The sequence below is a fragment of the Marmota marmota genome, unplaced genomic scaffold (genome assembly GCF_001458135.2).
Source record: "Marmota marmota marmota unplaced genomic scaffold, marMar, whole genome shotgun sequence".
NCBI classification, from domain to species: Eukaryota; Metazoa; Chordata; class Mammalia; order Rodentia; family Sciuridae; genus Marmota; species Marmota marmota.
In genome coordinates, this window is record NW_025999999.1 from 14,221,528 (window position 1) to 14,234,490 (window position 12,963).

Consider the following 12,963-nt stretch of genomic DNA (forward strand, 5'->3'; position numbering starts at 1 on the left):
TAGTTATGTGAGAGACGCACACGTGGGAGGGCAGACAGCTGTGCGAGAGGGGGGGCGCGCGTGGGCGTGCATTTGTGCTCTAAGGGTGGGGCATGCGGGACCCCCTGCGCGCGAGGGCAGAATCCCGGTGGCCAGCGAGCTGGCTAGGCGACCGCAGCAAGCGTGACCGCCTTGGGGCGGGGCGGGGGTTCGGGGGCTCGGCGACCGCACTGGGAAAAGGGACGTGGGCGTCGCGCGTCGAGACTGGGCAGTGCGGGGTGGGAGGCGACGCCGAAACCGGGAGCGGGAAGCTTGGCGTCGGGAGGAAGGAGGCCCCAGGGACTCGGTCGTTGAGGTATGTGGAGGACATCCTGGGGCATGAAGAGAGTTAATGGGGAATTCTGAGGGGACGTCGTGGGGTGGCTGGTAATGGGTCTGGGATATGCGGGTGTTTAGTCAGGGGGCACTCTCGGAGAGGAGGTGGGAGGAGGCGGGACTGGGTTGGAGGGCCGTCGGGCACCTTGGAGGGGCTCGAGTCAGCCGCGGGAACCGTGTCCTGGCCAGCGCGGTTGTCTTCTGAATAGAGAAGGGAACCCTTTGCCTCTTACCACTCTCCAAAGCCTGTGGCTGCAGGGACCCTGGATGTGTTCTTCTAGGGATGTCTATTTTGAAGTCTCTTTTTCTTGCTCTCTTTAGAGTGTGAACATGGCTACGCCTCATCATTCCCCTCCATGCCGAACCCCCGGCTACAGCATTCAAAGCCCCCACGGAGGTTGAGCCGGGCACAGAAACACAGCAGCGGGAGCAGCACCACCAGCACTGCCAACAGGTAGCAGTCTAGGAGGGAGGGAACACAAATCCAGAGTCCCTGTCCTACTGACCTGTGTTTTTCCTCTAATGCCACTTCCGGAGCAATACAAAATGGGTTTCTTTACCACTACCCTGGGGATTTGGCACTTTTAAAATAATAAGGTCTAGGAATCATAGCCTGGCTTTCTGTTGAAGAGAAGGAATAGAATATAGAAAGACAAAAAGTTCTTGCTGGGACTGTTCAGATGAGAGGTCTCTTGACTGTGCTGACAGCAAGTCCGCAGACTTGGCAGCATGTGTCCATGCCTGTAGCCACATGCCAAATGTAATCTTGGTCCAACTTTCATTTTTCTTTCCAAGTTTAAGATGATCCAAGAAGAGTTTTTAAAAATCAGAAACAGCTCTCGCAAGATATAAAGCAGAATCAAGAGCATTGTTAAAGGAATAAAAATATTTAGTTAGAATAGGAAGTTTGTGGGCATGGTCTGTTTGTTGTTCAAGGCAGAGGGGAAAGACATGCTGTGGAAGTTTTACATTATTAGAAGATTGGATTGGTATTGGAGTTCTACTACAAAGAGATAAAAGATGGTTACTCTTAAAGTAGGTAGATTTTTCAGGATATGCTTGTCTTAGAGGTACTCAGACTTAGTTGACTTCAGTTTCTGAAAATTTTTGGTACTGTCTGACTGTCTCTTTATATTTTTTCTGGGAAGCCAGTGACTCCCAAGGCTTAATCTCCTGGAAGTTTTCAAAAGTCCTTTATTTATTTATTTTTTTGGTACTGGGGGATTGAACCCAGGGGCACTACAACTGAGCTATATCCTAAGCCCTTTTTATTTTTTTTTTATTTTGAGACAAGGTCTCCCTAAATTTCTGGGTTTGCAACGTAGGGGCTTCTTATACTCCTTTATATACTCCTGCCTCAGCCTCCTCAGTTGCTGGGATTACAGGTGTGTACCACTGTGCTCGGTTTCAAAAGTCATTTCTTAAAACATTTGCCACCTTTTCCATCCATAAAAGGAAGTTAAATGAGACCTCTATTTCTGATTTCCTAAACACAGAGAACATAGAGAATGATTCATTTTTGGGGATGGAGCAGAGTGAATTGTGAGTAATGAAGCTTCCCTGAGGCTTTGGGAAACTCCATCCAGGTGGTTGGGTAGTTATTTGGGGAGGGAGGTTGAAGAGGGAGCAGTAGGAGATCTTGATGCGGAAAAACCTGAGGGTCCTAGATAACAGAACATGAGGTTAGATCTTCCCACTCTACTTTTCAGATATCACTGAGGCAAAACTAGGATTTGTTCTCCCTTTGACTAGCCTTTAGAGTTGCATATTTACTTTTTGACTTCTTAAGACTGTTCTGCATTTTTTAAACTTATTTTTTTAATTAAAAAAAATAGCCCTTAGTTTAATATTTTAATTTGTGAGTCTAGAGAATTTGGTGTCATATAGTGTGTATGAAGTGAAACTATATAGTATGATATATAGCACTTAAAAATATAAATTTGTTTGCCCTTAAACTATCAGGAATTAAATCCTATTCAGGAATTATGTATGCTTCAATTCATACGTAGATTAGAACAAAAAAAGTTTTTTAAATTTGAAAATTTAGGAAAAGTACCATATGGGAAACCAGACCTGAGTTCTCTCATGCTGTATGTATTAAGTTTTATTCAGAAATCATGTATATATGATCTCATTACATTTCTCCTTTGTCCCTTACTGTTTTCATCTGTAAAATGAGAGTGTTAGATACTCACCAAGGTCCTCTTTTCCCCTGAAGTTCTGTGACTGATTTATTGATAGTTTAGAGATTAGTTAGTTTATTAGTATATATTCAGTATATCTTCCTGTCAGTGCAGATATGTCATTTTTACTATCAATTCAAGGATTTCAGAAGCATAAATAAGACATTTCTGGATTTTACTAATTATATTATAGGTCACTAATAGGAAAGTGTAATTTAGTTTTCTTGTATGTGCTCAGTTTAGAATTTTGACTAAGGGTTGTTTTTTTTTTCGTGCTAGTATTCCTGTTCAGTACTACAGTATTAATTACTGTCTTTTAGCATGGTGTGTTAGAAAGTTTGTAAAATTACAAGCATGCTATATTAGTGGGGTAGTATCCAAGGGAGAATACATATGCATTGGACCACTTAGGATTAGGACTAAAGCGGGGTAATTTTTTATGGGAATTTCAAGTAGCAAGAAAAAGAAAGATTTTCAAATGTATTTTCTTAAGGTAGGTCCATCATGTGTGTAGTTTAGGCTGAGGCATATGAACGAGAACTAGTATGTTAAAGTGAAACACTAGACATTGTTTTCCTAAGCTATTTATTTAAAATGTCTTGTCCATGGAAGTAGGGAAACTAACTACAAAATTCCAGTACTGGGGTATGTAGGAAATAGTCCTTTTGTAAAGGGGCACTGTAGGCTTCCTATTAACTAAGCTTATTATTGGATTTAATAGAAAATTTTTTTATACTGGTTACATAAAACAGATGACTCGTAGAAATGTGTTTATTATCTGAAACAAAGAAAGGAATGACAAGTGTATGTATTGTATTTTTTTTTTCCAGATTAAAAAGCTACTTGTGTAGAAGTGGCTACTCTTACTATACATCTTAAACATAGATAACTTATGTCATAAAACAATATTTGTGCCAGGCATGATGATTCATACCTCTAACTCAGTGACTGTGGAGGCTGAGGCAGGAGGATCACAAGTTCTAGACCAGCCTCAGCAATTTAGGGAGGCCCTAAGCAACTTAGCAAGAGAGATCCTGTCTCAAAATTGAAAAAAAAAAAAAAGGAACCGGGATGTAGCTCAGTGATAAAGAACTCATGGGTTCAATCCCCAGAGCTCAAAACAAATAAAGAACCCCAACATTTGTTTCTCTGACAGTGTAGTATCTTTTAAGATATAATTAAGTGGTGGCTGACTTCTTTTGCCTAATGTTCTCAAGTATACTATGATATTCCTAAGACAAAATGTTATTTTATAGATTTATGCTGAGAATTAGTTGACTCATAATATAAATTTTTAAGCCTCCTTCCCCCTAAATCTTGAAATCTTCTTTTCATGAAGCACAAAGGAGAGAAAATAAATGATATATTGTGATGTTACCAATGTGAACCTTGCATATCCTAGTAATCTTTATCTAACTGACAATTGGGAGGTGAGACCTGTAATATATAATTATTTTTAAATACATGCTTGATTTCACTGTAATCCTGGTCATAGCTTTCTGGTACTCTTCCTATAATCAACCTTGTAAGATGTGACTGCCTCTAGAGAATCTCTCTGCAATAACTATCTGGCTTGTTGGGGAACATCAAAACTTAGATTTTGTCTCACAGCTGAAATTGAGATCTATCATCTTTAAAACACTAGCCCTGATATATCTAAATATCTCTTGAATCTGGCTTCTGTTCTCTTAACTTCATTGCTATCCTAATTTCAGCTATTATCTCTCACAACTGCAGTAACCTCCTCCTTGGTATCCTTGTAACCACATTCTCATGAATTCTATCAGTTGGCTTTCTTTCAGTGCCTTTAACATCACGTTTCCTTTTACCTCAAGGTCTTTGCATGTACTCTTGTTCCCTGCTGACAATAATTTTTTCTTGCTCTTTGCCAAGCTATCTCTATCTAATAATACTCTTCCTTCAGTGCAAGCATGACTTCCTCAGGAAAGCCATTCCTCGCTTCACAAGGTAGATCGAGTCTTTATATACTTCATGGCACTCCTACGTTTTTCTTCATAGTGTTCATCACATTTGTAGAAGTATAGTTATCTGAATATTTTGTAAATTTGTGGTCCATTTGTTGGACTAAAAACTCCAAGGGGACAGGAATTGAATCTCTTCTGTTTAAACATTTATCTTTACTACCTGTCATATAGTGTTTTGTACACAGTAGGTGTTTTCTGAAGAATGAAAGATTTTTCAACCCCAGTTAGGCTGTCTCAAATGAAAACTGAGTTTTTGTTTGTTTCTTGCTGAGTACCATATTAGATTGGGGGGAGAACTGATGGAAGAAAATGAAACCCCTGCTTTGTCAGGCTTTTTGATTTTATTTTGTGTTCTAAGAGATGTTAATACACTTGGAAATAAAAACAATCTACAGTATTTGAAGAATAAAAATCTCCAAATTGCCAGTTCTTTTAACTGTGTATTTAAAAAACTATAGACTACAGAAAGCTACACTTCCTTTAAAGAACATTAACTGCCATACTATGTTATCAGAATAAAGTGATATCAAAAGAACCAGAAGTCTGTCAATATTGGCATGGGGCCTATGAAAGAGAGCTAATGTATTAAAATGAAACACTCAAGAGTTATTTTTCTCCTTAGCCTAAATGGAAATTTCTTTAAAATTTCTGTTTCATGGAAGTAGGAAAACTGACTGTAAAATTGCAATACCTGGGACATTTGGAAAAGAGTGCATTTGTAAGGGGATACTTGGAATAAATATTGTTATGACCCTGTGACACATCCATAATAATTGCATTGTTTTGAGGAGACCTAGAAAGTTGTAACCAGTTTATGTTTGGATTTCAGTTGATGGGTAATTTTTTTCTCTTTAGAGTCCTGTGGATACTAAAGAATCTCACAATGTCAGCAGTTCCACCTACTAAGACCAAGGTCATTAAACAAACACACACCTTTCCTGTTGCTTGTAATGCTTTGGTTTAACTTTTCTTAAACTAAAGAATAAAGAAATCTTTTTGTCTTATTTAAAAGGATTGTATTGTTATAGTTTTAGCATTACATTCTTTTTGGCTATCTTCATGGATTTGTATTTTATTTTAATTTTGGCAAGGAGAGGTGGTGAATTCTTTTTCTAGAATAGTTATGGAGGATTTTTTCCAGTAGAAGTAATTCATGATCTTTTATCTTCTGTTTTAATCCTTAAATATGTACCTATTTTTTCATAGAAGAATTGAATAAGGACTAATTTATGTGAAACTTCTATTCTGGTTTTCAAGTTTTCTATATTAAAAACATATTTTCTGGGCTGGGGCTATAGCTCAGTGGTAGAGCACTCATCTAGCATGTGTGAGGCACAGGGTTCCATCCTCAACACCATAAAAATAAACAAATAAAATAAAGATATTAAAAACAAACCAAATATAGTTTCTGCGTTCTTGTCCAATAGGGAACTCATAAAGTTTTAGGGCAAAAATGGAGAGCAGTAGTAGAAATTAAATTCTTAGTAATGTTAGGATTTTTCACTATTTTCTACGTGATGAGTGATGAACACACCTTTTGAGATGTGTTTTATGTCTTCTTCAAAACTGGGTTCAGTGAAAAATTCTCAAGAATTATTTATATGTCTCACCCTAAGCTAACTGAGGCTTTCCATTAAATGCTTCATTGAAGCATAAGTTGGCTGTTGTTGGTTTTCTTATGGATGTATCCTTCTACAGGGTATTGTTTGAAGGAGACTTCATGATCATGCCCTGTAAATCAATAGGACAGCTGCTTTTCTTCCTATTTGATTGAGAGGGCTTTTTGTCAGGATATAGAATATATGACATAGAAAATCACAAATCATAGGGAATTCAGGATTTCATCTGGTATAGTTCCCTGCTTTATGAAGGTAAGATATTATCGTTCATTTTATGATTCAGGTACATGTAGCCAAGGAATGGTTTAAGCGATTTGCTTAAGCACGGGTGGTAGTTGATTTTTACTAGCAAGCTAGATTTTAAATAATATATACATCATTCTAACCAGTCAAGGCTGTTGACGTGAAAGAAGTTTTTTTTTTTAGTTTAGATGGACACAATAACTTCATTTTATTTATTTAATTTGTTTACGTGGTGCTGAGAATCTAACCCAGTGCCTCACACATGCTAGGCAAGTGCTCTACCACTGAGCCACAATCCCAGCCCCTGTATTTCTCATTTTTGTGAAACATATACCATTTAATGAAGAAAACATGCTATCAAATAAACATGTGAATGTAGTATTTCAAAATTTGATGAGCTTTATATAGGAAAAGTAGAAGGTACTATGAGGTAGATAGCAGAGGACTTGATTAAATTTGATGGATAAGGGAAGCCTTCTTGGGATTAAACATTTTGTAATCTTGCTTTTACTGTCCTGAGCATTTTTTTCTGTTCATATTTACATATTTTTGACATCATCTTAAATTACTGTATGATACTCTATTTCATGTATTATAATTTATTAAGCTAGTGATCCATTGATGATATTTAAGTTATTTTCAGATTTTTTCCTGGAATTTCCAAATAGGTAATGACATTGATGTTATTTTCAGATGTTCCTTTTTTTTGCACTCCAAACAAGGCTTCTCTGAACACTGTTGTACATATTCATTGGCTTTTGTTCACGTGTATCTGTAGCATAAATATGATTTAGAATTGTTGGGTCAAAGGTAGGTTCCATGTGCAATAATAATAATCATAATATCTTACATTTATTATATCACTAATATTTAAAGACTTTTAATATAATCATCTCATTTGGAAATCTGAAATTCTGAGGTGTAAAAGTACAGTTATTTTCCTTCCACTGAGGAAACTGGGCTTTTGTCCAGTTACTTCCACAGGTAGAACTAGAAGATGAAATAAAGCCCTGGGACTTCTCTGAAAACATTTTTTGGTAATAATTTACTTAAAAGTTAAGACTCAGTGACTGTAACCTGAGATTTTATGTGTTTGTGCTCTGCCAAATTTTTTAAATGTGTGGTCTGTGCTTGTTGTTTTTAATGCCTTCCTACCAGTGTTCAATCTTTTTTTTAACTCTTTGCAGTTCATTAGCTATTGAAACTGCTCTCATGAAGGTAATTAGCAGCCAAATTCATTGAACTTTTGTAAAACTGTTGCCTTATATGCTTTCCTGCCATAGAGGAACTATTGTATGTTTAGAAAGATACCATATACATATATAAAACGGTAAATATACAAGGCAGTAAGATGTTGTAAACAGCCATTTTTATTTGTGTCAGATGCAAAGTACAGAGTGTAAGTTGTTTAAATTTATATAAAAAAGATTCTAATATGTTACAGGAATGCTATGGATTTGTAATCTGTACTTGTTCATTGATTAACTTCAAAACATATTTAGGGAAATGTAGAGTTATGATACTTGTTCAAAGTTCCTTCTGTTTTAGGTAAGGAAAACTAATTTCTCATAAGAAATATTTGTATTAGTACATGATTTTGTTAATGTTACTGCATACATTTCAGGGGAGTTCTTTTTATTTAGTTTTATGACATTGGATAAAAGGATTTCTATGTGGTGCTTATTTCCTTGCCTTTGTTTATTATGGGAAGTAATTTTGATTACTTTTTCTTTGTAATGTTGAGGATCGAACCCAGGGCCTCACACATGTTTGACAAGTGCTCTACCTTTGAACTTAACCCCTAGCCCTGGAGGACACTATTTTGGGAGGCTAAGTGACCAGAACGTTGAAATGGGCATTTCTAAAGAACACAATTTTATATAGAAAAACACAATTTTAGTCTTCATTGAGTAATACATTTTGATAGAGCAACTAATTTTTCTTTATTCTGATTTTGATTATTGAGATGGACAATTTAGGATTCTCTTTTGAGAAATTGTAAAGAGCTTTTTCTTTTATATATGTATACACACACACACACAGGTTTTTTTTTTTTTTTTTTAGTTGTAGTTGGACACAGTACCTTTATTTATTTATTCTTATGTGCTGAGGATTGAACCCAGCACCTCACATGTACTAGGCTAGCGCGCCATCGCTGAGTCACAACCCCAGCCTCAAGAACTTTTCCTTTTATAAGTAAAAGAGAGAATAAGTTTGTCTTGGTATTAAGAAAAAATGTGAGTTTTCAGGTGTTTGATTTTGACACCACCATCATCTCTTGTGGTAGGATATATCTTCTAGATGGATAATAGACCTCAATGATCTTCAGACCCCACAAAAATTGGACATTGTATTATCATCAGTGCTGAGTGTACTAGAATTGGTTTTTGTATTATTTTTGGTAACAGTTAATGCACTTGTGTTTACTAATTTAAAGTTTAGAATTCTGGGCATGGCTCTGCTAAACCATTTGGTATACTTGGTATCACTTTAACATCTGCATGTTATTATCCAGAAAATTGTCTTTTGTAAGACAGATTATTTCCCTGGAAATAGTACAATAAGTCAAAAGAAGCAATTGATTTAATTTTTCTATAGAATCATTGTTGATTTGGGGTTACAGTTACTAAAAGCTCAAAGTCCAATATTTTTATAGAATTTATCATTATCATACTCTAATATTTTATTTTAAGGAACAAAATTTTGTATATAAATATAAATGGATATAAGTTAACGGTCATATAGTTACTTAGCCATGTAAAAATATGGTGTCATTTTGTCTGTTATGTAATGTCTTGCTTTATGTATTTGCAAAAGAGAAAGAAATTGAGCTCAGTGAGGCGAGGCACTGTAATTTTAGAGTATCTGTATTAATATAGGTAGTTAGTAAATACTGAATAAATGAATCATTGACTACTTTGAGCAAGATCAGAGATCTGAAGTTATTTTTTGATGAAAAATTGGTATCTGAGAAGACTTTTAGAGAAGCAGGCTCAATTGATTGCTTTGTATGAAACTGAATATCTTTATTCTTATTGTCATTTTATTTGTAGCAGGAATACTCATTGAAAATAAAGTTATATATACATGTATATATGTGTGTATATATGTACACGTATATACACATACACATATGCACATATATACACACACACACACACGTTGTAGGTGGACATAATACCTTAGTTTTTTATTTTTAGGTGGTGCTGAGGATCATACCCAGTGCCTCACTCATGGTAGGTGAGCGCTCTGTCACTGAGCTACAACCCCAGCTTTAAAGATAGTTTAAAAAAAAAAATTTGAAACTGAGGTCCATATTATCAGAGCAAGCAGAGTACCATGTTTCTCTTAATTTTTTGATAAATGTCAATTTATTAAGTACGAGTATGTGGCTCATACTGTTGGCCATTTTATAAGTGAAAGGTAACTTGGATATTAATGTCAAAGTGTAACAAGTGTAAGGCACAATCCTTGAAGATGAAGATCTCCTATTCTACATGTCCACACAAAGACACATATAAGTGATCAAAGCAGTGTTCGTAGACACCCCAAACTGGAAGCCGTTTAAATGTCCACCACCTGATTAATGGATAAACAAAATATGGAGGGGCTGGGACTATAGCTCAGTTGGTAGAGTGCTTGTTTAGCATTCACAAAGCCCTGGGTTCAATCCCTAGTACCACCAAAAAAAGAAAAAAAAAGAAAAAGAAACAAACAAAATGTGATGTATTCATACAATGGAATACTGTTCAGCAACAAAAAGAAACAAACTACTCTTACATACAGCAAAATGAATGAGCCACAAAACATATGGAAAGACTGAGATCAAATAAATAAAATTATATCTTGTCTGATCCCATTATAAGAAATCTATAGAAAAGACAAAATATAGAGACAGAAAGCAGATCAGTGGTAGTCTGAGGGTGGGAGTAGAGATTAACTTCAAGTGGACATTTGGAGTGACAGAAGTGTTCTAAAACTGAATTTTAGTAAAGGTTCCACAATGTTACAAATTTACTAAAGCCACTGAACTCTACACTGAAAGTGGGTGAATTTTATAGCATGTCAGTTATACATCAGTAAAGCTGTTTTTTTTTTTTTTTAAAGATTGTTCTTATTTATTGCAGTAAGGAGAGTCTTGGAACACATGACAGATGATAAGAGGAACTAATGGAATGAATGGAATTTTTTTTTAGAGAGAGAGAATTTTAATATTTATTTTTTTAGTTTTCGACACAGCATCTTTGTTTGTATGTAGTGCTGAGGACCGAACCCGGGCCGCATGTGTGCCAGGAGAGCGCGCTACCGCTTGAGCCCCATCCCCAGCCCTGAATGAGTGAATATTAAGCAGTAATTTCTTTAAAACTGAAACCAGTAAGGGGTGAGGAGTAGAGAGTGTTGCCAGTTGAAAGATGGTATCTCCACTTCCTAACAGCTCCAGGATCAAGGAGATTTTAGCTGTCTTGTGAACCTCTCTTACCCAGGACCACTTTTTTTGTGTGGCGTAATTGGTTGATAAGAGTAGTGGAGTAGGTTAACAATAAAATTTAGTATCAACTTTAAGAAATAGGCTTTATATTTATGGGTGATGCTGTTAATTATGCTGCTGTTCATTTTGTTCTCAACAAGTATTTACTGAATGTATATTTCATGCTTGATTCTTATTGAATTACCATTTGGAAATCAGATGATTCAGAACATCATTGATATTTTCCCTATTTTTAAAGGCTTTGTATTTTCTCAAACAAAAAGGAGCAGTCATTTTAATCTTAAAATTTCTGTAGTTTCCAATATTTTTCTTACCTAAAAGTGATTGTTTCACAAGTAATATATAACAATAGTACCTATGTTTCTTTTCTTTTTTTTTTTTTTAACATTTTTTAGTTGTAGGTGGACACAATACATTTATTTTATTTTGATTGATGGTGAGGATTGAATCCAGTGCCTCACACATGCTATGCAAGCACTCTTCCTCACAGCCACAACCCCAGCCCTGTATGTTTCTTTCTTTTTTCTTTTTTTTAGTTGTTGATAGACCTTCATTTTATTTATGTAGTTATATGGGGTGCTGAGAATCAAATCCAGTGCCTCACACATGCGAGGCAAGTGTGCTACTGCTGAGCCCCACCCCCAGTCCCCCCTGTATGTTTCTTCATAAAGAATAGAAGGTAAACTAATTATTTTTAATCTGTTCTTAACATATGCATATAGTCTAAAAAATCAACTAATACAAAATACCTTATAAAGAAAAATAACTGCCCCATATCTTCCATACAATTTCTACTTCCTATATAGGCTACCACTTCTAATAATTTAATAATTTCTTCTTCATTTGCCCTTATATTTCTTTCTTTTTTTTATTTTTTATTTTTATTTATTTTTTTTTAAATTTTTTATTGTTGGTTGTTCAAAACATTACAAATTTCTTGATATATCATATTTCAAGCCCTTATATTTCTAAATAAGAATGTTATCTTGCATGCTATCTATGAAATTCCTGATGTAGATGATGAGGTTGTACTTTATACTCTTGACTAGTAGCAAATTAATCATATACCCGAAATAAAAAAATTTAAAAAGTACATGAGAGCAAAAATTACCCAAATAATTGTTTTTATTTTTATTTTTTAAATATTTACTTTTTAGTTGTAGTTGGACACAATACCTATATTTTATTTATTTTTATGTGGTGCTGGGGATCGAACCCAGGGCCTTGCATGTATGTGCTAGGCAAGCACTCTACCGCTGAGCCAGAACCCCAGCCCTGAATTGTTTTTAAGTTATGAATGTTTTAGTAATTTATGTTAGTAGTGTGCTACTCATTAAGGAATTGGAAACTTACTCTAATCCCTGAGTACTTAGTGGTACATTGTTATCTCGGTTTCATGGTGAAGTTTATTAGTTGAAAAAAGAAAGCTTTATTGAGATATAATTTCCACAAAACAGAATTCCATTTGTTTTACAATTCAGGGATGTAACTTATGTATATAGTCATTCAGTTGTCTACACATTTATGAGGTAGACAATTTTCATCACTCCCAAACATTACCTCATGACCCTTTATGCTCTTCTTTTTCCAGCTTTGTTCTCTGAAAACTTCTGATCTCCTCTCTGTTAGTACAGCTTTACCATTTCTGGAATTTTATGTAACTGTAACCATGTATGTACTTTTATGTGTCTGACTTCTTTCATTTAGCATTATGTCTTTTGAGATTCATTTATGTTGTATGTGTATTCATAGTTCAGTCCTTTTTATTGAGTAATATTCCATCATATGGACTTAACCATAATTTGTTTATTTGTTCATCAACTTATCGACATTTAGGTTGCTCTTTGCTTTTACCTATAAGATCTTATGAATCTTTATGAACAGGTCTTTTTTTTCTCCTAGGTAAATACCCAAGAGGAATTGTTGAATCATAGTAAGCATATATTTAATTTTATAAAGAAACTTCCTGTCTCCCAAGTGTCTGCTACCATTTAAATTCTTAGTAGTAGTGTGCAAGACTTCAAGGTAGCTAGCTCCACATCTTGGATAATATGTGGTATTGTCAGCCTTTTTTTTTTTTTTTTTTTAAG

At 35.3% G+C, this 12,963-nt stretch overlaps 1 protein-coding gene across 2 annotated transcripts in view; it reads left to right on the forward strand.

The window, feature by feature from the left end:
* The window catches only part of Mxi1 (MAX interactor 1, dimerization protein), a 70,107-nt gene that overhangs the window by 15,801 nt on the left and 41,343 nt on the right, over positions 1-12,963 (forward strand). The window contains exons 1-2 of one of the 2 annotated variants that reach the window (XM_015494780.2): positions 315-334; positions 676-808. In XM_015494780.2, coding sequence (XP_015350266.1) covers positions 711-808 — 98 coding nt within the window. In that variant the 5' untranslated portion in view covers positions 315-334; positions 676-710. Of the gene's footprint in view, positions 1-314; positions 335-675; positions 809-12,963 lie in introns of those variants that run through there. The other variant, XM_048807315.1, reaches the window with a different exon arrangement.